The sequence below is a fragment of the Cynoglossus semilaevis genome, chromosome 4 (genome assembly GCF_000523025.1).
Source record: "Cynoglossus semilaevis isolate Cse_v1.0 chromosome 4, Cse_v1.0, whole genome shotgun sequence".
NCBI classification, from domain to species: Eukaryota; Metazoa; Chordata; class Actinopteri; order Pleuronectiformes; family Cynoglossidae; genus Cynoglossus; species Cynoglossus semilaevis.
Genome location: NC_024310.1, coordinates 3,722,633 through 3,744,273, shown reverse-complemented (window position 1 = coordinate 3,744,273; position 21,641 = coordinate 3,722,633). Strand labels below are relative to the sequence as shown.

At 41.9% G+C, this 21,641-nt stretch overlaps 2 protein-coding genes across 5 annotated transcripts in view; one reads left to right on the top strand and one right to left on the bottom strand.

Annotated features, from left to right (window-relative positions):
• ankrd13b (ankyrin repeat domain 13B) overlaps positions 1 to 894 on the bottom strand; it is a 33,864-nt gene extending 32,970 nt beyond the window's left edge. Inside the window, exon 1 of the mRNA XM_025055214.1 lies at positions 405 to 894. Within this exon, the coding sequence (XP_024910982.1) occupies positions 405 to 512 (108 nt within the window). The 5' untranslated portion in view covers positions 513 to 894. The remainder of the gene's footprint in view (positions 1 to 404) is intronic.
• Positions 895 to 1,832: 938 nt separating this feature from the next.
• On the top strand, positions 1,833 to 21,579 carry git1 (G protein-coupled receptor kinase interacting ArfGAP 1). 4 transcript variants are annotated; one of them, XM_008308634.3, is made up of 21 exons: positions 1,833 to 2,268; positions 6,392 to 6,525; positions 6,732 to 6,844; positions 7,133 to 7,238; positions 7,624 to 7,710; positions 7,825 to 7,955; positions 8,037 to 8,131; positions 8,226 to 8,268; positions 9,158 to 9,184; positions 9,885 to 9,933; positions 10,225 to 10,297; positions 10,867 to 10,964; positions 11,799 to 11,910; positions 12,057 to 12,181; positions 13,041 to 13,193; positions 14,110 to 14,469; positions 16,236 to 16,310; positions 16,459 to 16,535; positions 16,624 to 16,800; positions 17,144 to 17,207; positions 17,853 to 21,579. In XM_008308634.3, the coding sequence occupies exons 1-21, from the start codon at positions 2,214 to 2,216 to the stop codon at positions 18,066 to 18,068; spliced, it is 2,370 nt and encodes a 789-aa protein (XP_008306856.1). In that variant the 5' UTR covers positions 1,833 to 2,213; the 3' UTR covers positions 18,069 to 21,579. The 4 variants fall into 4 exon arrangements, with proteins under 4 accessions (XP_008306856.1, XP_008306858.1, XP_008306855.2 ...); XM_008308633.3 differs by lacking the exon at positions 1,833 to 2,268 and adding an exon at positions 2,287 to 2,564; XM_008308636.3 differs by lacking the exon at positions 9,158 to 9,184 and having other exon boundaries at positions 1,834 to 2,268.
• The last annotated feature ends 62 nt before the right edge of the window (positions 21,580 to 21,641 follow it).

The following is a 21,641-nucleotide window of genomic DNA, read 5'->3' as shown; positions in this document are numbered from 1 at the left end:
CTGCAACGCAGTCAGACTCTGCAGTTGCACAAGGAATACACCCAGGAATAAACTCCTGATAAAACTTCCCATGCATACTAAAATCAGGGGGTGGGTTGGATATTTTAAGCCTCCGTGAAGTGCACTAAAAGAGCTCAGATGTTTCACTTCATCAAGTCTCAACAATACTCTCACATTCTCAGTGACTACCTCCGCCCTATGGAGCACAATTAACTGCTGTCTTCAGTGTGAGGTGGTCCATGACTGGCACTGGAACCTTTAACGCACCCTTTACACGTATGGACACATAACATGCATAAAAGCACACACCCAAAAAAATAAAATAAAATAAAATAAAATCGCCCACAATTAAGTGGCAGGCCTCCAACTATGAGAAGATGCTTGGTCGCTCCTCCCGGTCTCACCTGCTCGTTGGCTGCCAGTTCTTTCTCCAGCTGTCGGTGTTTGTTGTGCCACACCAGATAGTGGATAGGATAACGACTCTTCTCCGGAGTTTTCTTGGCAGAAATCATCCTCAAATCATACTGTGTCTCCTCTCCTCCCTTCGCTGTGGACCGTAGTGGTACTTTTTTGGAATTATTCACGCTACTATCATCCTTCTTACCGGCGGTGATGACTCAAGGCGTAAAAGAGGCAGCGTCTTCTTTTACGCGTCAAGAACAGAGGGTGGACTCCTGTAGAATGGCTCAGCTTAGGAGAGAGAAATTCCCCGTATATTCTGGACAAAAGACACAACACCTCCGTTTGATAGTCTGATAAGATTGGGCTGCACCTTTCGGACTAAACACACCGCTCCTGCCTCCCACCTCTCTCTCGCTCTCTCTTTCTGCCTCTCTCTCTCTCCCTCTTTTTGCCTACTCTCTCCTCTCCTCCTCCTTCTCCCCCACCTCCTCTCCTCCCATCCGCTGCTGTGTGAGAAAGATGCGCTGACAAGCTGCAATGAAATGCGCGCACTCTCAGCCAATCCTGTGCTATGCTGCCTCACCAGAGAGCTCCGCAGAAATCAGACACATGTTATGGGTTCGTACATTTATCCTATAGGATTAGTATGATAATAATAATAATAATAATAATAATAATAATAATAATAATAATAATAATAATAATAATAATAATAATAATAACTGAAATGCACTGAAAAAAGCATTGAAATAAAACATAATTTACGGTTTATTATAATACAAGTATATTCTAGAAAGGAATGTCCACTCCCTTTTGATAGAATATTTATATTTATTTAAACTGAATAATACCTTATACTGTATATACAATGTATTTTTGGGGACTATGACCTCACATTGGGAAATTGTGTTAACAGCAGATCTGATGCCAAGCATGTAGTTCCTCTGGGAATCGAACCCAGGACTCTGCTCTCTGGGGCCAGATACTGTAGGGAATATGTTGCCACAGTTGTCGTTGCATGGAGGAGCTCTCAGCACCAGTTCTACCTTCACATACGAAGGTAGAACTGGTGCTGAGACTTGATTGACCCTCATTTTGTACACTCATAAAACAGTGGCTTAGATTTTAAGTGTGTGTGTGTGCTGTTCAGATCTATTTTCTGTTGAAAATGTCTGGCCTATTATCAAATTTGAATGCAGCTTAAATCTAAAGCCTATAAAAATGGTAAATTGCAAGGTGCACCGTTTAGGACCTAGAAGTGTGTGATTGTTGTGAAATGACGCTTTACAGAAACATTTGGTTTTGAAACATTTAAGAGCAAAAAAAATCTCATGCAATATGGATTTTTATTTTCGTGTAATCTGTGTCTCAGTGGTTTGGACCTTCGCCCCCTTTCTCCTCCATAGGTAGTCCGAGGGGATCTAGGGTGTGTGTTCATGTGTATGTGTATGTGTGCGCGCGCGTGCGGAAACTGACAGGTAGAAAGCTGCCGTCTCTCGGTCAGCTGCGGGTAATGCGGTGATTTTGTAAATATTGCGATGTGACTGTTCACTCGCAGCGTCTGATTAACTATGTGCACAAAACTTGGCACCGGACTTGGAGTTCGGCGGTGAACGTGGGCGAAGATACCGCAGGAACAAACGGGAAATCCAACTGTCAGCTGGCCGGGAAAAGCGATCACACCACCCGGCTTCCGGGGATTCAGGGGCCGCATCGGTTGACGGCAGACGTCGGTCGGTAGCTCGGTGCGGGGATAAGGGCGAGCAGCCATATCATCGCCGACATCCACAGCTCGACTTAAGGCACTTTCCATGATGTCAAGAAAGCTACAAAGGACAGAAGTCTGCGCCGACTGCAGTGCGCCAGGTAAAATAAATCAGAATAGACCAATCTGCTGGAACAATACGCCAAGAGGGCGGAGTGAAGGGACAGCAGGGCCCGGGCTACTGTCACTGTCAGCGGGGCCGCAGAGTAGGGAAACTACCGGGGCTCCAGAGCGTCGCGTAGGCCCCGAATTGACCGAAAATAGGCGTTATCATAACGAGAAACATCTTTGGCTAAAAGCTGCTAAATGTTCAGTAGGTCAGTTTCTCTGTTGAAAATGCATTTGATGACTGATACCTGGTTTAGTGGCGAGCACTTTGTTCACTGCAGTGTAAGACGTAAGTGTTGGGTTTATGTCATCACTTTAACAGACGTTTGTTTTGATTTTCGTGACCGTCACAGACTTAACACATTAGCACAGCCCGGCTAACGAGCTGGTGATTCAAACTTAAAACGTTGTACTGTAAGTAAACAGGCATGGCTGACTTAAAGCACCACATACATTGCGCCGTTCGTGGATTTTATAACTGTTGATACACGACTGCGGCGTTTTTAATTTATGTGTAGCTGGACAACGCCGTTAGCTTAGCTGTAGCGTTAGCTGCCTCAGCTAACTTTTGCTAAATGACAAGTTGTTGAGTGGATTCGGCTAACGTTAGCCTACATCACTGGCTGATTTGGGCTTTACAATTTCTAAAAAAAAGCTTTCTTTTTTTTCCAGTTTCAAAATTGATATTTATCTTCCAAGAGTCAAACCTTGAGTCTCGTTTGCAAATAAATGTGCAGATATTGAACTTTAGTTTCTAAAAGCTGTGCAAATCTTATCTTAATCTTAAATCTTATCTTATCGTTACAACAAGTCGATTGTATGATCCTTGTAATATATGCAGATCGCATTTTTATTGCGCTATTCAGTCTTGTTTCGTCCGAAAGGTTTACACATTGATAAAGGAAAAAATAGTGTGAACTGTTCAGCAAGAAAGATTCCACAAATATCTAATTTAAATTAAACATGATAATAGAATTGGTTCAAATCAAAGTTGAAGATATTTTCATGGTACTGGGTACACACCATAACAAAACTGAACGCAGTAACAATACAAAACACGCAACACCTACTCTACTAGTTCTATGGTATGAGAAATGCTTGTCCCAAGCAAACATAATAAAGCAGACCAATGTTTCAAATGGTGTTTAAGGTCGCAGATAATTAAGCAATGATGAGGGCTTTAGAGTAAGTGGGGTCTTGGAAAAGCAGTAGAACACAGTTTTTAAACAGTACCCTATTATCTACATTATTAAATGTTTAAGATAACAACATCCTTTCCCAAGCTGTGTGTCATTTTAGGTGGTTACATCTCAAAAAATTAAATTATTATAGTTTTTTGTATTCACAACCTACAATTCTGTTTACTTCTTTAAATATACTGTATTATAGACATTTCTTTGTTTGTGAAAACATTGTATGTGAAGTGTAATGGAGGACTGTGTTTCCAAAACAACCTTGGTATTTCATCTTCTTCACGTGTAGCCTCACATGCCCTGATGTGCTTACGTTGAAAGCGTTTGTTTATACTATAGATACTCCCTGCCTCTGTGTGTATGAGTGTGTTTATGTGCATGAGTTTTTATTAATGTGTGTATGCATTAAAACAGCTGTTCTCTCCAAGTGCTCCATCTGACAGCAATGTTTATGTCTGCAAAACTTCTCAAGCTCAAAGGGCTTAAAATCATTCTTGCCTTTCCTGGTGATTCCTGCTTTTACAATCATGTACTCATCTTATAGTCTGTAGTCATGCCGGTTCGTTTCCTTTTTAATTAGCTCACTGGCACCAATCAACCACAGTTCAAACACTGATTAATTGCCATTGAAATATATATTACAGAACAAATCTTCAAGCATCTGTTGAGCATAAATACATTTACAAACATAAGCTGTCTCCGTTCAGCCCCTCCCCACCACAACGTGTGCACACACGCAGTGCGTTCTGCAAAATGCTGACCCAGCCACTAGTGACAGGCCACCTCCCTGCTACCCTGCTTTGTGTCATTTTGTGGCATGGCTACACAACACAACTGCTGTTTCCAGGAGGCTTTTGTTCAGTATGGTGTGTCATAGCAAGAGTAAACCTGTTGGCTTTTTTGTTTTTTAATGTTTGTTTTTTTTTTATGGAAAATGGGTTGAATTGTATAGGGATGTCAGGATCTAGTGCAGTCATTAGATCAGTTTGTAGTGGCAACGCATCTCTATATGAAGTTAATTTGCTGCGTCAGTGGTTTTTATGATCAGTGTTTGGTTGAGTCACTGTACAGTACAGTAAGAGAAACCTTAAGAAATTCAAGTACAACTCATGCTGCTTCATTACACAATGATGGGTAACATAATATATACTAATGTATATACTAATGATCACTGTAAAATTTTAGGTCTGTCAAAATGAATGCTTAATTGCAATAATAAATTAGTTATAATAGTAATTATTCTGATTTTAAAAAATGCAGCTCATTTTATGCATGGGCAATGACCATTATTGTATATCCAATAATTCCTCCATCCATCCACGCAACCATGCTTCAATACACAGTTGATACACAAGTTATTATTTATACACGATGTGTAAAAAAAAGTGTTGGTTTCACCAACCACCTCAAGCCTAATATGCTATAAAGACACCTAGCGTGTGTTGTTGAGGCATCAGCTTAAGGTCAGACACTCAGCCTGTGAGCGCATGGCTGTAAGTAAGTCTTCGCTTGTCAATCTGACTGACACCGTCGCCAAATGGATTGTGACTTTCTCTGCCACCACTTTTCCAATTCCATGATTATAATTACCATTCATTCACGGCTACCCTTGGATAAATCAGATCTAAATTCTATGTGTGACTGCCCTAAATAATTTATTTAGCAAGAACTGTAATGTAAATAAAATGTAAACTCGCAGATCACAGATAAGAGTTTTTCAGCTAAGAATGTACAGGTAGCATTTTTCCCAAAAGTGGAATTATATGGTACTTGTGAATGTTTGAATAATTAACAATCAATCAGAACTAGTTATCAGTAAAATTTAACATCTCTCCAGTCAAAGCACCGGCTTCATTATTAGTTCCCCAATTTTCAATACTGACATTTATATTAAGTACATGTGTTTTATGCAGGCTAAAGCGACAGTTGTAAAAACAAATGCCATTGCTGTGTTAGGCCAAATTCAGGCCTAATGTTGACATGCTGCAGATTTGGCCTCTGCTCTACTGCCAATAGTCTCTTTGGATTCAATATACCTTAATAGTTTGACCCCATATTGATCCATTCAGCACAGCAGTTAGCATAGCCTGTGGGTATTTTTATATTTATAACAGAGATTAAGGAATTAAATTGTTGAGCTTATGAAAGCTGTGTTCGTATTAAAGCCATTTTGTATTTGGCGGTGCATTTTTTCCTGCAGTCCAAATAATTTCCAGCAAATAAGTTGTGCTACTGGTGATGCTCTATTTTAGGTCAGGCCCTAAGCTGAGAGTGTTTTTCCAAGCCTGAGAGCGACTAATGGTGCCACTACTGTAGACGTATTTTTTTGTTTGTTTTTCCTCATGCATCCATGGGTAAGGTAATGCAAAACTAGTTCTAATGGTTGCAGACTGTGTTCACAGTGTGCTGTTTATCACATCAGGCTCCTGAGGCATATGTGTGTGTTGAACCTAATGGCTAGTTCACAAATGTCAATCTAGTTCTCTCATCTTATTCTCCCCCTTTCTTTTAGAAAAAAAAAATGTATGTATGCTTTCTCAGGTAAAGAGATTCTATTCTCTTCACTTAATTTGTAACATTAGCATAATTTGCTGGAGACCTTTGGGGTTTTATGGCTCTTTGTGTCAGAAGAATTTTTTATGAGTGAGTTTCATCACTATAATTCTAATAAGTAGGAACTGGACAATAATGTAGAATGTGTGATGGTGTGTAAGATTGAATATAGCGTTTAGATCAGGACTGTTCCGTCAGAGCCTGGTTTCAGTTAACATCTGTGAACATACTGCTTTATAATGCCACTAATCAAATGTGATTGTCTTTGTCCATTTCTTTATATAAATATCTTATAGAATTGCAGGTTTTATTGTTAGTTTCACCTTGTCATTTAAGATGGTATAACCATCTGTTTTCATTTTCATGTCAGACCCCGGCTGGACCAGCATCAACCGTGGGGTCCTGATCTGTGACGAATGCTGTTCAGTTCACCGGAGCCTGGGACGCCACATCTCCATAGTCAAACACCTGAGACACAGCGGGTGGCCGCCTGCACTGCTGCAGGTAGGGGTCAGGAGAAGAGCAAATGGGGAAAAAAAAATAGTAACTCAGAATCTCAGAAATTCCTTTGATAGGAGAACCATGTGTTGTGTCCCATGTTTTTGGATAGCTTCATAAATTTGCTTTTCCAGTCTAAGCCCTATTAGATATAAATATTTGGTCATAACTAATATTAGCATACATGTCCTCAATATTGTTTTTTTTCCCAGATGGTTCAGACCTTGGCCAGTAATGGAGCCAACTCAATTTGGGAACACAGTCTCTTGGACCCTGCTCAGGTTCAGAGTGGTCGTAGAAAACCCAACCCCCAGGACAAAGTCCAGTAAGTTCACTCACTACTGGAAAAACACTAGCTAAGCAACACTTTGACACAAACCATTGGAACAAAAAGATGTCGCATTCTTTTTTGTTCTTTTGTTATTTTTACATTGTTAATTACATTTTTACTATTAAAGCTTTGTCCTCAACATAAATGTACATTGATCCTAAATAAATAATAAATAAATCAAGACAAATTACATTTTTATTCTCTGTCTATAAGAAAATAAGATGTCCTTTATCTGTACCACAATGGGGAAATTCATCTCTCATCTCCTCTCCTCTTGTATAGTCCAACTAAATCAGAGTTCATCAGAGCCAAATACCAGATGCTGGCCTTTGTGCACAAGCTGCCCTGCCGCGATGATGATGGCGTCACCACCAAAGACCTCAGCAAGGTGAGGGCTCTTCATTCCCACAGCTGTGGGGCAGAACATTATGGGATTCGGCTAATTGAACTATAAAGACACACAGGCCATAATGCAGAACAGCACATGTAAGCACAAAGGATGTTTCTATTATAGATGTCAGAGGGAGACCTTTAACATAAACACACACGTGCACATCCTCTACTCGCACACACTCACACACACACTAGGTGATAACCCCCCTTTGGCAGGAAGTGATCTGAACGACACAGCAGGATGTAATGATCCCCGATGCTGCAGAGCTCCACACAGCTAATGGGATTCAGTCTGTTTCTGTCTCTTTGTGATGTTTAATCTTTCCACCCACATCTCTCCCTCTCTTCTACATCCCTCTCCTCATTGGTTCTCCCATTAGCAACTTCACTCCAGTGTGCGGACGGGGAGTTTAGAGACGTGTCTTCGGCTCCTGTCCCTCGGCGCACAGGCCAACTTCTTCCACCCGGTCAGGAAGAGTCTGCTCTCTGACTCATTTAAAACTAAATTAGTCATGCTGTTTAATTATTTTCTCTACGCCCTGCCTCTTGTCTTAACGCCGTGTGTGTCCTTGGCCCTGCAGGAAAAAGGCACCACCCCACTTCACGTAGCCGCAAAGGCAGGACAGATCTTGCAAGCAGAGCTTCTAGTGGTGTACGGTGCAGACCCAGGGGCACCTGACATTAACGGACGTACGCCCATGGATTATGCGAGGTACAAGTCAGAGAATACAATTTGATATTCAATGTAAAAGTAAAAACACAAAGAATAACCTGTTTTTTCTGTGTGATCTAGGCAGGCGGGTCATATAGAGTTAGCAGAGCGGCTAGTGGAGTGTCAGTATGAGCTGACGGACAGGCTGGCCTTCTACTTATGTGGTAGACGTCCAGGTAAAGCACTGCGCCACTAACATATTACTCACATGTCCATAAAGAATAAATAGAAATATTCTCTCATCTCCTTTTCTCTTTCTTATCTCCACAGATCACAAAAATGGTCATTACATCATTCCGCAAATGGCTGACAGGTAAAGACCATCATATTATTTTATCATTTTGCAAAATGCTAGTTATAATAAAGATATGGTCGGTTGACAACAAGCTGCTGATGTCTTTGCATGAAGAAACGTTGCAGTTATCTGACTTGACAGAGTCTGTCTGGCATGGATTCAGTGGTACTAATGCTGTTTGGTCTTCTGACCAGAGGGTGGCAGTATATCACATGTAACCCCACCCACAAATGAAGGAGAGCAATGAGAACACTGGTGTCCAGCAGTTGTAAAATGCCAGTAAGCTGGTGGTGCTGATGCTATAGACAGGTGGTCTGTGCTTGGTTTATTAATCCTGAGGTGCAGAAGTGCACAGTCAGTCCGTGATAAATCAACCTTAGTCTTATTTGGCTCAGTCTCTATACTGTGTGCAGGCAATGGCTGGCTTTACACCCAGGGCTGCACAGCTATTTCTCCCAGTTTTTTTTAGAACAGACATCACAATAGGGATATAAATACAATCCTCGGATTTTAACATTTTATTGGTTGTACTCTGAGGGACTATATAACCCAACCGTACATTCGCTCTTCTTTCTCTGCCAGTCACTCTCACTCACTCACTCACTCTCTCACTCAATCTATCCACAGTTAGAACAGGGCACGACTAAACGTTCTCTCTGTTCACACCAGTAGACAAAATGTCAGCGGTTGTTGACAATTCCTACTGCTTAAAAAAAAGGTTGTGTCACTTCCCGGTTGCTGTCCGACTTCACTTGCATCTGTCCTGTTCTGGTGAATGGTTTCTCAGGATGATAACAATTAAAAGCTGTTGTGGTGTGGCTTCTCCACTCCTCTGTCTCTCTGTTTTATTTTCTCCTTTTTTCTCACTCCTTTGTTCTCTCCCTTTCGCTGTGCTTGGTGGAGCCAGAGCTCGTCCTAAGTGCCCGACACAGAGGTATCTTTACTTTCCTTGTCCATTTTGATTCCTGAAATCCTGTCCTCTGCTTCTACACCTTCTAGATTTGTTTTTGAGGGAAAATATCATTGTGTTAATAAGGAACAGTTCTACAGAGTGCTTTATTTTGGCGAGCACCAAACAGTTTGGATTAAACACTCAATTTTCTTTTCACTAAACATATGCTGGATGATTAAAATTTGACAAATTCAGCTCGACTTAATTCTACAGCAATTGAACATGTACTGAGGCCTTCACAGTTTGTCTGTAAGTTTTGGTACAACGAACAAAACCAATGTGAATACTTTTTTGTGGTGCTGTCAACAGACTGCCAAATCAACAGGTGGTCACATGAATCTGGCCATTTAGAGACAGACAGCACAAAAACCTGTTCCTTATGTAAACCACAGTGAGGACTTGCTTCACACTTCAGTGCCAGTGTGATGCCAAAAGTGTGACAGTTCTAGTGATAGTACCATCCTAGTTTTTTTTTCTTTTTAACATCCCTCCTGCTGTAAATTTTAGTGTCTCTCCCTGCTCCCTTTCCAGCTAAAACCATTTCCCAGTCCTCATATCTTGTATTTTTCTTTTCTTTTTTAACTGTTGACACATCTCCCTCCCTACCTCCCTCTCCACCATTGTTATTCCACAGCACTGTTCTTACATCTGTCTGACCCTCGTCATCTGTGTTTTTTTTTAGTCTGGACCTGTCAGAGTTGGCCAAAGCTGCCAAAAAGAAACTCCAAGCGGTGAGTGTGAAGTGTGAGAATAAAATTTGGACTTTTTGTGCATGAATGCATTTCAAGTGACGGGTGTGATGTCATCATTATAGTTCTAAAGCAAAACAATTAAAACGATATCTGTCTCATTAGAAAGTAAATGTATACAGTACTGTGCAAAAGATTTAAACATTTACTAGATTTTAGGACATTTCATAATTGAATTAAATACATATATGTTTTTAGTCCATTGTCATTGTGAAAAGAAAACAAGCATTCGAACTTCGCTCAGCTTGAATTTGTATTTTACTGTCCTAACAGCTCAATAATCGACTCTTCGAGGAGCTAGCCATGGATGTCTACGATGAAGTGGACCGTAGAGAAAATGATGCAGGTAGGCGTCACCTTCTCACTGCTTATTTTGTTAGATTCTGTCCTCACTACAGCACATAAATCTGTTGGCTATAGACAATATTGAAATTATTAAAATATTAAAGACAAAAAAGTGTGAACTGTGTGTCAAAAGTAGAGAGGAGTGAATAAATGGTCCGCTGGGAAAAAAAGGCTAAATGTAGTGAGTGAGGGAGGAGAGTCAAAGTGAGGAAGTGGCTTAGAAATTCTTGAGTCTCTCTCCTCCTCCTCCTTCTTCCCCCTCTCTTTTTTTGCTCTCTCTTTTTCTTCTTCACTCTTCCTACAGCACAAGTCAATTTGTGCACTGCAGGTAAGAAACACACTCAGCCACCAGCAGTAAGAGGGCATGAAGCTGAACATTGTGTTTTAGGGATTTAGGATCTGTAATTTTTTTTTAACTGCACTTTGTTTATGTCTCCATGTAAGCGTGGGTGGATAGAATGGGTGTCTGAGTGCCTGTGTTACAGCCACGGCGACCTTGCTGCCTATATACACACACAGAGACAGTACACACACACTCAGTTTTATTTTTTGCTTCATGTTTGTCTCCAGTGTGGCTCACAACCCAGAACCACAGCACTTTGGTCACAGAGCGCAGCGCAGTGCCCTTCCTGCCAGTCAATCCTGAGTACTCTGCCACACGCAACCAGGTAAACACACGCACATGCTAATTTTGACACGCAAACATAGGGAAATTTGAATTTGTGTATTGAGGACAATGCAGAGTTTTTCATCAGGGAGAACCTTGTGTCAAAGAGAATCAGTTCTGACAGTTAGTCAGCCTCTGTATCTGTTTACTTGGGTTTAGCAGCTAAGTGTGAAATTGACAGGGGATGTTCCTCAGCTGTGAGAGAGAGAGGAGGAAATATGTAATCCATCTGTGCTTCTGCGTCTCCTCGCTGACCATGTGTGGAAGAAAAATCCCATATGTCCTCCTTTAGTTCCACTCTCATCTCTGTGTGTAAACACTCCTTTAAAACACACAAAGTTAACCCAACTTTTAGCTCTTTTTTAATCATGAATTTTGGAGTATATTGAATCAACTCTCTATTTACACAAGGAGACATTGTTAAAAATGAACCAATTTTTTGTTCCTTTGTTTTGTTAATGTAAAAATAAAAGGTTTGTGGGGTCATTGTAGGAATGGTTGTTGTCAAACATGCTTATATTAATATTATATTGTATTATATATTGGTCTTTTTGTATTTTTTATTTGTGTGTGTTTGTGCATACTCATGTGCATGTGTGTGTTTTACAACTGCTCATTATGACTGTGTATTTCCACAGTCCAATGGTAGTAGCTGACCACAGTAATCTGAGAGTCAGCGCAGCCCTCACTGTGGCTATGAACGTTTCTGCACACTGCACACTTTAAGATGGAATTTCCAGAAAATCTACTGATCGTCTAATGGTTGTTGCCACTGAATGTGTGTGTGATTGCATAACAGTCCTCAGTGCTGACTCTGGAGTCATTGTTCTCTCAGGGCCGTCAGAAATTGGCCCGTTTCAACGCTCGGGAGTTTGCCACACTCATCATCGACATCCTGAGTGACGCCAAAAGGAGACAGCAGGGAAAAGGTCTCAGCAGCCCGACTGGTAAGCTACTAGAAAGTATAGTATGAAAGTAAAAGGTTAAGTAATGAGTTAACTAAGAGTTAGTGACATAATGACCCTTTCAACTCTTGTTGTTTATCTTATCACTGTGTTTTATCAAAGTGTATCAAGTTCTTTCCTCTTACCAGATCCACTGGACCTGGGCTTCGACGATGACCAGCACGACTATGACAGCGTAGCATCAGATGAGGACACCGACAGTGAGCTGACCACTCAGAACAACAACAACACGCAGCGTAGCAACCGAGCTAAGGTACAGCTGACTTCTACTTTTGCTGATGCACCAGCAGTGCCCGTTCACTTTAACAGTCTATCGTCAGTGTAGTAGTTATTAAGCTTTTTTTTGTTTTTTTTTTGTTTCCATGCTTTCCTCTCATAAACTGCTTGTCCCAGCATGCTTTGCGGGGAGTGGCCACCGTCGGGACTGCCACATAACTCCAGAGTGACATCATCAGCTATTCTGGGTCGTTGTCAGAGAGCCATTGTTCAGCCAGGGAGAGAGAGAGTGTGTGTGCGTGTATAGAGAAGGGAGAGGAGATGGAGAAGGAGAGAAAAAAGGGTGTTGAGTTGGAGGCATAAACAACAACTAACCCATTGACCATCTACTATATGTTTAGCTCAGTTGACAAAAATGTTTGGCTTGCCACAACTCGGAGGCTTCGCTGCCATCATCGCACTCAACACACATGTGCTGCGTTATGTCCGACGACAGCAGATGTCACTTTATGTGACCGTGACAATGGAGACCCGAGCATAAATATGTATGTCATCTCTGTGAGCAGTGCTTCAGGGAGTGGTTTAAGACTTGTGTTTGAGCACGCTGTGGTGCGACAGGAAGTGTGGGTGGGTGGGTGGGTGGTGCGTTGAGAGTTGAACTAAGGCTCCACTGTCCTCGTTTGTGTACCAACTGTAGTCCGACACCGCTGACTGCAGGCCAGTCCTCACTTGCTCCCTCAGTAGAAAACTCTCTTTTAACCCGTACAAATAAACAAACATGAATGACCACGAAATTCCTAAAAGAGTAGGTTTGCGTTTATAAAATTACCACATAGATTTTGCTGCTTATATCATATGTTTCTCCACTTTTCTGTCTTTGTGCCCAATCTTTCCAGAGTATGGACTCCTCAGACTTGTCAGATGGCCCCATCACTCTGCAGGAGTACCTGGAGGTGAAGAAGGCCTTGGCCTCCTCAGAAGCCAAGGTGCAGCAGCTGATGAAAGTCAACAACAACTTGAGCGAGGAGCTCCGGCGGCTCCAGAAGGAGGTATGGAGTGTAGAGAAGGAGAAGTAAAATTTGGAGAGTCATTTTTTGAAACATGTTAAGAAATATTGTTTTTTCTCCAAGGAAGATGTCTGGATAATATATGAATCTTTGACATTAAATTTATATAATAAAAGTGTGACAATAGAATCATGTGGGAGAAGATGTCTGCTGTGTTGAAGACAGAAGACTCCTTGACAAAGACAGACTCGGCAGAGCGGGGTTGAACAAGTGATGCAGACAGAATGAGGGCAGGGTGATGGAGACGAGTTAATATTTTAACATCTTTGCAAACTGACAGGGTGTCAATTTTCTAACAGTGATGTCTGCAGAAGATGAATTTCGTGACATCTTTTCAGTGATATTTTGAAACCAAAGCAAGCAGTCGTTCCAAGTATTACAGATGCCTGTTCTCATGCTCCTGTCGCCTCTAGTTTAGTTCTGGTAGTGAAGCCTTTTTTGCTGCATATGGATTCCTGTGAGTCGCTATCATTAGCTTAATGTATTCATTAGTGTCTGCGAGTGTTGCCTCATGTGACCCATGATTCACTCATGTGCTCTTGTCTTTCCCTGAATGAGAATTTGATGTAAAAGTTCAGCAAAAGTGCATGTGTACAGGAAAGCACCTACCAGCCCATTGCACAGTAACTCACTGACCCAGTAAACCAGACCCTCCTCCATGACCTAATCCTTACCATGTAACTGACTGAAGCACCTTTACCTCACATTTCCCCCCCCCCTCCCGTATTAATCTCAGAGCATATATAATGCCCTGTGTGAGCCTTTTACTGTACATGTGATGGTTTGTAACCTTTCATCTGACTCCGCCCCCTGCCTTCCTTCCACTCCCCCCATGTCCCTCCCTTCTTCCATCCTCTCATCCCTCTCATCCCCCTGCTCCCTTCCTCCTCTCCTGTAGATCACACGGATGCAGACAGAGAACAGTGCCCTGCGGGGGGGCCAGCAGGCTGGGGGAGCAGCCGGCCATGGGGCAGGGGGACCTGGTGGAGGAGGAGGAGGTGGAGGGGGAGGAAGCCACTGGCAAGGGGGTATGATTCGTGGAGGAATAGGTGGAGGGAGTCTTGGAGGATTTGGTCCAGGTGTTGACACCCCAGGGCTCACTGTGTCCTCCTCTACCTCTCCCCACTCTCATCCCAACCGGCGAGACCGCCAGGCCTTCTCAATGTATGAGCCAGGGGCGGCCCCCGGCCCCACGGCCCTTGGTCCCCCAGCCCTGGATTCCCTGGCAGCCCGCCTGCAGCCCCTCAACACACCCAGCGTAAGTTAGAACACCCCAGCCCCTTTTCTACCTCCAGTGGTGGCCTTGATTGGTTCTTTTTTCGGCCTGAATGATTGGTCTCTATTTCCCTTTACCTTTTCCTCCTCTTCTCTTCCTGCATCTCAGTTCCCGGTCCTTCTCTCGAACAGGTCCAGTTGTGCACGATCCTCCTTAAAAGAGACAACTGTGGCATTGTTTTTACAATGACACATTCATTATTAAAAAGGGGGGGGGGGGAGCACAAGTGTGTCCTGGAGGAGAAAGATGTAAAATAAACACTCTTCTGGCCGTTTGGTTAATGCTTCTCTCTATAGCCTGCTCTGCAACCTCTTTTCTTGGTCTTTTTAATAACCTTTCACCCCTGAGGTAACTCCTGGAGTCATAACTAGTAAATATGTTTTGTTTTTTTCCCACTTTTATTGGTCAGTTTATGCTTCTGTAGTTACGTTTCTTGTGTACCCTTTACCAATACTTCTAAAATGTTTGTATTTCAAAATACATGTTTTAATACAACAAGCAACATATTTGGCTTTCAGAATATTAAAATATAGCCCCAGATCTACCCTATTCAGGTAAGCGCATTAAAAAAAAAATTCCCCATACAGAAGACTATCAGACATTTTATCAGCCAAAGACAAGTTTGTATATGTCTATATATATATTTATATATATTAATTTCCACATATTCCACTAGAGGGAGCCAAGGTACCAACATTGGTACACATGCCACAGTTTGGGAACCACTGACCAAATTCAGTTTCAGTTAGGAACAGGGGAGTTGTTATTAAAAATATATAATTTAACATTAATTTATGTCAATATTTTGAACGTTCTTAAGGTGATTTAATTCAAACAAAAAGGACTAAAATGTTTCAAAAATTTTCAAAGTATTTATATTTTGACCATAACAATACAGATGAATTAAACCGACCCATCCAATTAATAGCTACAACTGGTCAAAGTTGACAGATTTTTCGTGCACATGAAAAATATATTTACCAGCAGGATTGTTCGTATATTTTACCATAACAATCGTGCACGTCACTGGTGATGCAGAGTCAGTTCAGCAGTCACACCACGGACATGTCTGATGACAAAGGTGTATTTACAGAGTAACACTGACACAGAAGCACAAAGGTATAACCTGTCCTTATTATTATGTTAAACAAACTTAAATCCTTGATGGATGACAAGCCAGATATTCAGTTCACTGTCTGTACACAAAAATTTACCTGTTTGTCTGTTTTCTGTCTGTCTGTCTGTCTCTTCACCTGTCTGTCCTTTGCTCACTGCAGTACAGCCGTGCATCCTCTGGATGTAAGCATCTTGTCTGTCATTGCATCGTTTGTCATTCCGTCTTTTAAGTGTAGGATCCTCCACCCTTTGCACCACTTCTGCTTATTATGCATCCTAATACTGGAGATCAACATTAGTCTGTAGTATGTGTTGTCTTTCTTTGATGTCCCATGTGATGTGCTGCCGCTCATCACTGTGGTTAGTCTTGCCGCGTGTCCTGCGAAGACATTTTAGTCTCGAGAGGACAATGGTCGAGCTGCTGAGTTGATCTGGCGCTGCTCTCACTGGCTCCTCCATTTTGCGTTTTGACAGATTATAAACACATGTCTTCTCTCTTTTTCCTCTTTCCTGTTTCATCGTCCATTTTTCCTGCAATTCTTTAATTTTCTTCTTTTTATATCTTTCTCATGTCATCTCTGCCCCACCATCCGTCTTTCTCTCTCCATTCTGGTCTGCTTCTCTCTTCCCAGGTAAGGAAGGGTAGTACGGGAGCTCCAGCACCGTATGGAGGCCCGTCTGCATCTATAGAGGTTGGCCGATATATGGTGAGGGTTTTTTTTTTTTTTTTTTTTAGATCAATCACTTTGTTTCTTTTTCAATTTTAAATGTTATGTTTTTTCAAACAAACATAACATCCTAACATGTTGGAGAAAAGTGAAATCCCAGTGGTAACAAACATGTGTCCATCCACAGGTCTCTAAACCAGACAAACATGGCAGTGGAACGGACAGCGATTATGACAACACACAAACATATGACCACTCACTAAGGTCAGACTCACAGCAACATACTTAGTTCATACAAGTTCATCAGCTTCTTCCTCCAGGTGATGACTCGTTTATTTGTTTTTTTTCACAGTATGGGCCGCAGCAGTGAGGAGGAGGGACGCGTCGATTCAGAGGAGGGTGGCGGTGGGGACACTTGTGAGCCAGACCCCACTCTGCCCTGCACAGAGGATGTCATACTGAAGACTGAGCAGGTGACCAAGAACATCCAGGAGCTGCTCAGAGCCGCTCAGGAGTTCAAACACGACAGGTAGGTGGCAGACAATAGGCGTGAAGGAGATTTTGGCAGCTGCATGTACTGTGTTGGGACAGCTGTTGAGAATATGATTTTCTTTTCTGACAGATAAATGTGATAGAATATTAAAAAACAAAACAAAACAATATTTCAGTCTGCAAGATTACTGTAGGATTACAGTGACCCAAAGATTAATTAAATGATGTGATTGTGCATCTTTTTCTCCTGTGACACACTCACAAATGAAAGATATTTTAGTCAAAATCATTGAAAAAGAATACATAGAACTGGCAAAAACCAGCAGGTCCACCAGTCTCCAGCGTTTTCTAGTTTAACAGTGACATTATTTCCTGCACAGCTTTGTTCCATGTTCTGAGAAGATCCATTCTGCTGTCACTGAGATGGCTTCACTTTTTCCTAAAGTAAGTTTGAACTTATGTTTTATTTATTTTTTCAATTATAACACAATGTTATTGAAGACACTGCACTCACCTTCTTTTTTTTTTTTAATTTATCTTAATAATTTCCTCATTTTAAAATATGTCTTTTAAGACACTAAGTACTGTGGGTCTGCCTCCCTCCTCACACTTCACCCCACCAAGCCAAACTCCCACTAAAAGGAAGCTCTGTAGCCACTCCTGAAAAGATTTACCAACTTTAATTTTCAAGTTTCTCTCATGTTTCCCTCCGGCAGACATGTTTTCAGTGGGAGTCAGCGTCTGTGTAGTAATCTGGTTCCTGGCTCTGAGTACTAAGCCCTGTAGCTCTGCAGCATAAAATTACACTTTATAAAAAATACCTTTGAGTTAATATGCTTCCCTGACTCAGCCTGTGATAACACAGCATCTTTTTGTAGAAATTATCTTTATTGTGAATAGAATTCAGTCAGCCAAATATAATACATAAAGTAAGAGGAAGAGCTGTAAACAGAGTTAGTACACATGCCAGCCCTAGGGGGGCGGGGGGGAGGCAGTAGACAAACAGGCAGTTTGATAACAATAAAGTTATATATATAATATTGCAAACACAACGAATGTTACACATTAATTCCATTAATGTCTCCTTAGCGTCCAGCACTAGACGCCGTCCACTCCTCCCTCCGCCTGTTGGCTTCCAGTGCCTCACGGTTGCAGGTGGAGTGTCGTAAGGCCGCACCTTCAGAGCCCGGGGCCCCCACGGTGGACTACCAGCTCCTCACCCAGCAGGTCATCCAGTGCGCCTACGACATTGCCAAGGCAGCAAAGCAACTGGTCACAATCACCACACGTGAGAAGAAACAGTGATTCTGCAAATGCATGGAAAGAGAGGGAAGAGGGCGAAAAAAACAGATCAATGCATGGAAGGGCCAAGAGGGAACGGAGGGGTTTCTGGGAAAGAAATAAAGAAGGATAGTACGATTACCACAATGATGAGAGATCAAAGGACAGGAAGTGGCCAAGAAAATCACAGGCAGGATGAAGACCGGGATGGGAAATAAAAATGGAAAGTGGAACGGAAGAAAGAGGATCCAGATGGAAGCACTAAGTGTTCGCAGGAGAACACAAGGACCGAAGGAAGAGAAAATCCACAAGTGTGGGAGTGAAAATAGGGAAGAACAGGAGTAGAAGAGTTCCACCGAGGCCACCGGCAGCAAAGTGAAGAGTCAGAATCAGATGTGAGTCCTGAGCCGTTTATCTGTGATGAGCATATGTGAAAATCCGACGGTGGCCATGTACAGAGAAACTGGATCCAGAGATGTTACTGCTTTATTTATTTCTCACCCCTCGCTGGTCGTCCCTGCCTCTCCCTCCCCCGGTGCACCAGGAACACAGGACATGTCTGCCCGTTTGCCATGTGAGGAGTCAGGACTCCTTGCCCCTCTCCTCTCCCTCTCTGACCTCCACCGTGTCCAGTCCCGTCCCATCCTGTACTATGCGGGATGAATTCCAGCTGCCAGGGAAGGATCACCTGCAGTCCGTCTCCCTTCACCCCAAACACCTCACCCAGGATGCTTTGGGTAATATTTTGGGAGGATGCTCCAGCCGTTCTCTGACCTCTCACCTTCCCTCAATCTCAACCCCTCCACCCTCACCCCTCACCTTCCGCAACCCCCCGACCCCTAAGGTGTTGGTGGTACACAGCATGATCTGTTAGTATTTGAATTTTCTTTCCTCTCTCTTGGCTTTCATTTGTTTAACTTTTATTTTTCATGCAGAGTGGTTTGGTCTGGCCCTCTGAGAAGAAACCTTACTGACTTAAAAGAAAAAGAACAAAACACTTACACTGGAATTATTGTGATTTATTACGTTGTTTATCATGTCCATGTTCGTTTTCTTTGTATTGATATTTTTTACTGACTCCTGATTTAACTCTTTATGTATGTTTATTTCTTTGACTCAATTACTATGATCTAATTTACTGCAATAGGGAGACAGTGGGTTGGGAGAGCATGTGCTGGACCTCAGACAAACGTGCACACACAGGAAAAAGACATCTTTTCTCAAGCGCTCCATTTCTAAGAAATAGTCAGTGATTTTTTTTTTTTTTGGTCATATTTTAATGTCCTGTGGCCAAGGATTGAACAGTTGCCAAAGTGGGGGGAGTGGAGCATTCAAGGGAAGTTAGTTTTTGACATCCCGTCAAACTGAATATTCATGGTGGGTTTAATCATTGGAACTGGATCAAAATGCTTATATTCCTTTCCTGTATCCTCTTCTGACTTTTCGTGCTTGATTTATGCTTAAGTGTTTGCCTCATATAACACAATCGGTGAAATCATCTCAGAATTAATCTCACGGTCGTTCTTTGTGCCAAGCAGGACGCTAACACTGAGCTAATTTGTTCTGGCGTTGCTGTAGAGCAGTGTGTGACTGACAGAGCTGTCGTGGAGCAGCCACTATTTACATGCATGTTACTACAAACACAGGGATATGGATGAGGAGATACTTGTATGTTGCAGTTTTTATGTAGCTCTGTGGAAGGCGCCAGTGTACATACACTACATGAAACTCACTGTATAGTTCATTTGAGAATGAAAAATTGTTTTGTTTTGTTAAATTGATTAATTCACCTCAAGTGTGCTTGATTTACCTTTTTTGCCATGTTTGTTTACACTGTGGCGTGCACAATTAATGCCACGGTCTTTGTCCCCCTCCCTTCACCCACCCTTTGTCGTGGCCTGCTGATGCGGGGGGCCACAAAAGTTGTCATGTTGAGCTAACTCTAAACTCTGCGAATGTCATACAGTCATCGTTGGGAACAAATTTTCGTATCTTTTTGCTTTTCAAAAAAAAAGCGCACTTTTTTTTATTGGTTTAAATCCTTCTGCTCTGTCCTGAAAACACTCAGATTCTGTCAAAACTGGATTCAGTATTCACTATTCCTCAAAATAATTTCTGCATCTCACTGATTTGTGATCCTGCTCATGACTCAGGATATTCATTTGAGTTTTTCTCCAAAATCGACAACCTCAGCCTACGACACAGTACATCTCATTTTCAGTTTGTTAATATTGTTTTGCTGCCTTTTGTCAACAACAAGGACAAAAAAAAACAACCTAACAATTAATTAAACATTATTAATTCAAGGAGATCTGATGACCAAAGGACATCTTCGCCTATTTGATTCGATCATTGCGGGGCCTTCTGATTCTGGCTGTTCCTCAGTGTTTTGCTTCTCTAAAGTGTCATTGGAATTTTTTTTTTCATTCTCCTGTTCCTGCCAAAACCAGTAGTGTCCAGATTGATCGTAATATGTTTTTCCTGAGAAATGCTTTTGCACAGTATCATCATCTCTGGTTTAAACTGGCCAAGTTGCAGTAAATCAATTTACTGCTGGAACATCAGAAAACACTAGGGGGCAGTGAAAGATTTCATCCCATTGACCCAAATTGCCCAACTTTTAGACTAGAGCCATATGATATATATATATAAAAATATATATGAACATATATTTTCACACTATATTTTATATTAAGCTATAAGTTGCGAGGTTATGTTTGCAAGATATTTATGTCGGCTTAAGTGGAGCTTCAGGCCGAAATCCTCATTTATCTTAGGTCTCGAAACCTGATGTACTTATAAATACTGCAAGTCTTGAAGAAGAGGTTCTGTGGTTCCAACCACACACACACACACGTACGTTGTAGTCCTATTGTAGAAACAGATGTTGGAGAGCGTGAGGGCAACAGTTTGATCAGGTGTGGTCTCAGTTGCACTATTTTCAAACACCAGCTGGATGGACTCTTTCGAGGCTTTTTGTTCAGGTACAGAAGGTGCAGGAGGCGGGGGGCGTTGTGAGATAGGGGCAGTTAAAAAACGGTCTGAAGCGCCCTTTTTTGCTCAGCACTTACAGTCATCTCAAAACAAAGGGGAAGAAGCTCCGAAGGTGCTCACGGCTTACAGGTGCTTCCTCAGAGTTGTGGACACTACAGTTTGCCTCTGTTATGTGAATGTTGGATGCTTGTGTCAATTTTTGTCCAACACACTTAAAAAAACAAAAACAAAAAAAAAACCCATTGCACCCTCAACATCTCACTGTTGGACCAAGCCTTTCAGAAATACAGATGTCACACACTTACAAACAAACACACACACACACACACTACTGGCAGTGCACTGTGGCCTGTCACTGTCCCCGTGTTTCTCCACAGCTCTACCCTTTGGGAGATGGGTGAGGGGAGAGTTACCTTTTAACAGAAGACATTAAAACTGTATAATGTAGTGAAGACAAACAGTGACTAAAAAAAAGGTCAATCGTAATGGAAAACTCATAAGCTGTACATTTGTAATAAAATAATAAAACAAGTTAATTGTCCCGGCTTTATCTGCGGTGCTTTTTTTTTCACGATCAAAAGAATGTGATGTATAGTATTTTCC

Bases quoted from the DNA above. Each gene is read 5' to 3' on its own strand.
- git1 (XM_008308633.3), top strand. From the start codon at position 2,474: ATGTTCAGTAGGTCAGTTTCTCTGTTGAAAATGCATTTGATGACTGAT. The intron at 6,845-7,132 runs GTAAGTTCACTC...CCTCTTGTATAG, and splicing joins AACCCCCAGGACAAAGTCCA to TCCAACTAAATCAGAGTTCA. The intron at 16,536-16,623 runs GTCAGACTCACA...TTTTTTTCACAG, and splicing joins ACATATGACCACTCACTAAG to TATGGGCCGCAGCAGTGAGG.